The 1,287-nt window shown below is 38.2% G+C and overlaps 1 protein-coding gene across 1 annotated transcript; it reads right to left on the reverse strand.

The window, feature by feature from the left end:
- Positions 1-1,071, reverse strand: CBG23631 (the record flags this gene model as incomplete). The annotated part of the gene is made up of 2 exons (XM_002647794.1): positions 1-883; positions 989-1,071. Coding segments are annotated over 2 exons (966 nt in total), but the record flags the coding sequence as incomplete, so codon positions are not given.
- Between the last annotated feature and the right edge of the window lie 216 nt (positions 1,072-1,287).

The raw sequence follows: 1,287 nt of genomic DNA on the forward strand, positions 1-1,287 counted from the left end.
GATTCTGAGATTCTGAGATTCTGAGATTCTGAGATTCTGAGATTCTGAGATTCTGAGATTCTTGAGATTCTGAGATTCTGAGATTCTGAGATTCTGAGATTCTGAGATTCTGAGATTCTGAGATTCTGAGATTCTGAGATTCTGAGATTCTTGAGATTCTGAGATTCTTGAGATTCTGAGATTCTGAGATTCTGAGATTCTGAGATTCTTGAGATTCTGAGATTCTGAGATTCTGAGATTCTGAGATTCTGAGATTCTGAGATTCTGAGATTCTGAGATTCTGAGATTCTGAGATTCTGAGATTCTGAGATTCTGAGATTCTTGAGATTCTGAGATTCTGAGATTCTGAGATTCTGAGATTCTGAGATTCTGAGATTCTGAGATTCTTGAGATTCTGAGATTCTGAGATTCTGAGATTCTGAGATTCTGAGATTCTGAGATTCTGAGATTCTTGAGATTCTGAGATTCTGAGATTCTGCGATTCTGAGATTCTGAGATTCTGAGATTCTGAGATTCTGCGATTCTGAGATTTTGCGATTCTGAGATTCTGCGATTCTGAGATCCTGAGATTCTGAGATTCTGAGATTCTGAGATTCTGCGATTCTGAGATTCTGCGATTCTGAGATTCTGAGATTCTGAGATTCTGAGATTCTGCGATTCTGAGATTCTGAGATTCTGAGATTCTGCGATTCTGAGATTCTGAGATTCTGCGATTCTGAGATTCTGAGATTCTGCGATTCTGAGATTCTGCGATTCTGAGATTTTGCGATTCTGAGATTCTGAGATTCTGCGATTCTGAGATTCTGAGATTCTGAGATTCTGAGATTCTGAGATTCTGAGATTCTGAGATCCTGAGATTCTGAGATTCTGAGATTCTGAGATTCTGAAATTTTGAAATTCACAAAATCTGAAATTCTCAAAATGCTGAAATTTTCAGATCAAGTCTATCCTCTCGGATTCTCTGGTCCTGGACGCCTATGATTACCACAAAGTCAATGGATTTGTGATGACGAATCCATTTATCAAATGGTGTCCAGGAAAGAATTGTGGACGAGCTGTGAAGGTGAGCATAACTTTTTTAAATTTCTAAAATTTCCAGACTTATATTTTTGATTATAAAATAGACAAAGTTTACTACAATTCTGTCTAAAAATTAACTTTCTAGCGCTTCTAGGAACCGAGAAAGAGCTGCTTCAAGTTTAGGAGGCTAGAGACGCAGACGACGAGACACGCTGCGTCTCTAACCTCGGAAACTTCAGAATGACCGTACCTCAAAACAAGAATAGA

The sequence above is a fragment of the Caenorhabditis briggsae genome (genome assembly GCF_000004555.2).
Source record: "Caenorhabditis briggsae AF16 supercontig from assembly CB4, cb25.NA_014, whole genome shotgun sequence".
In the NCBI taxonomy this organism is placed as follows: Eukaryota; Metazoa; Nematoda; class Chromadorea; order Rhabditida; family Rhabditidae; genus Caenorhabditis; species Caenorhabditis briggsae.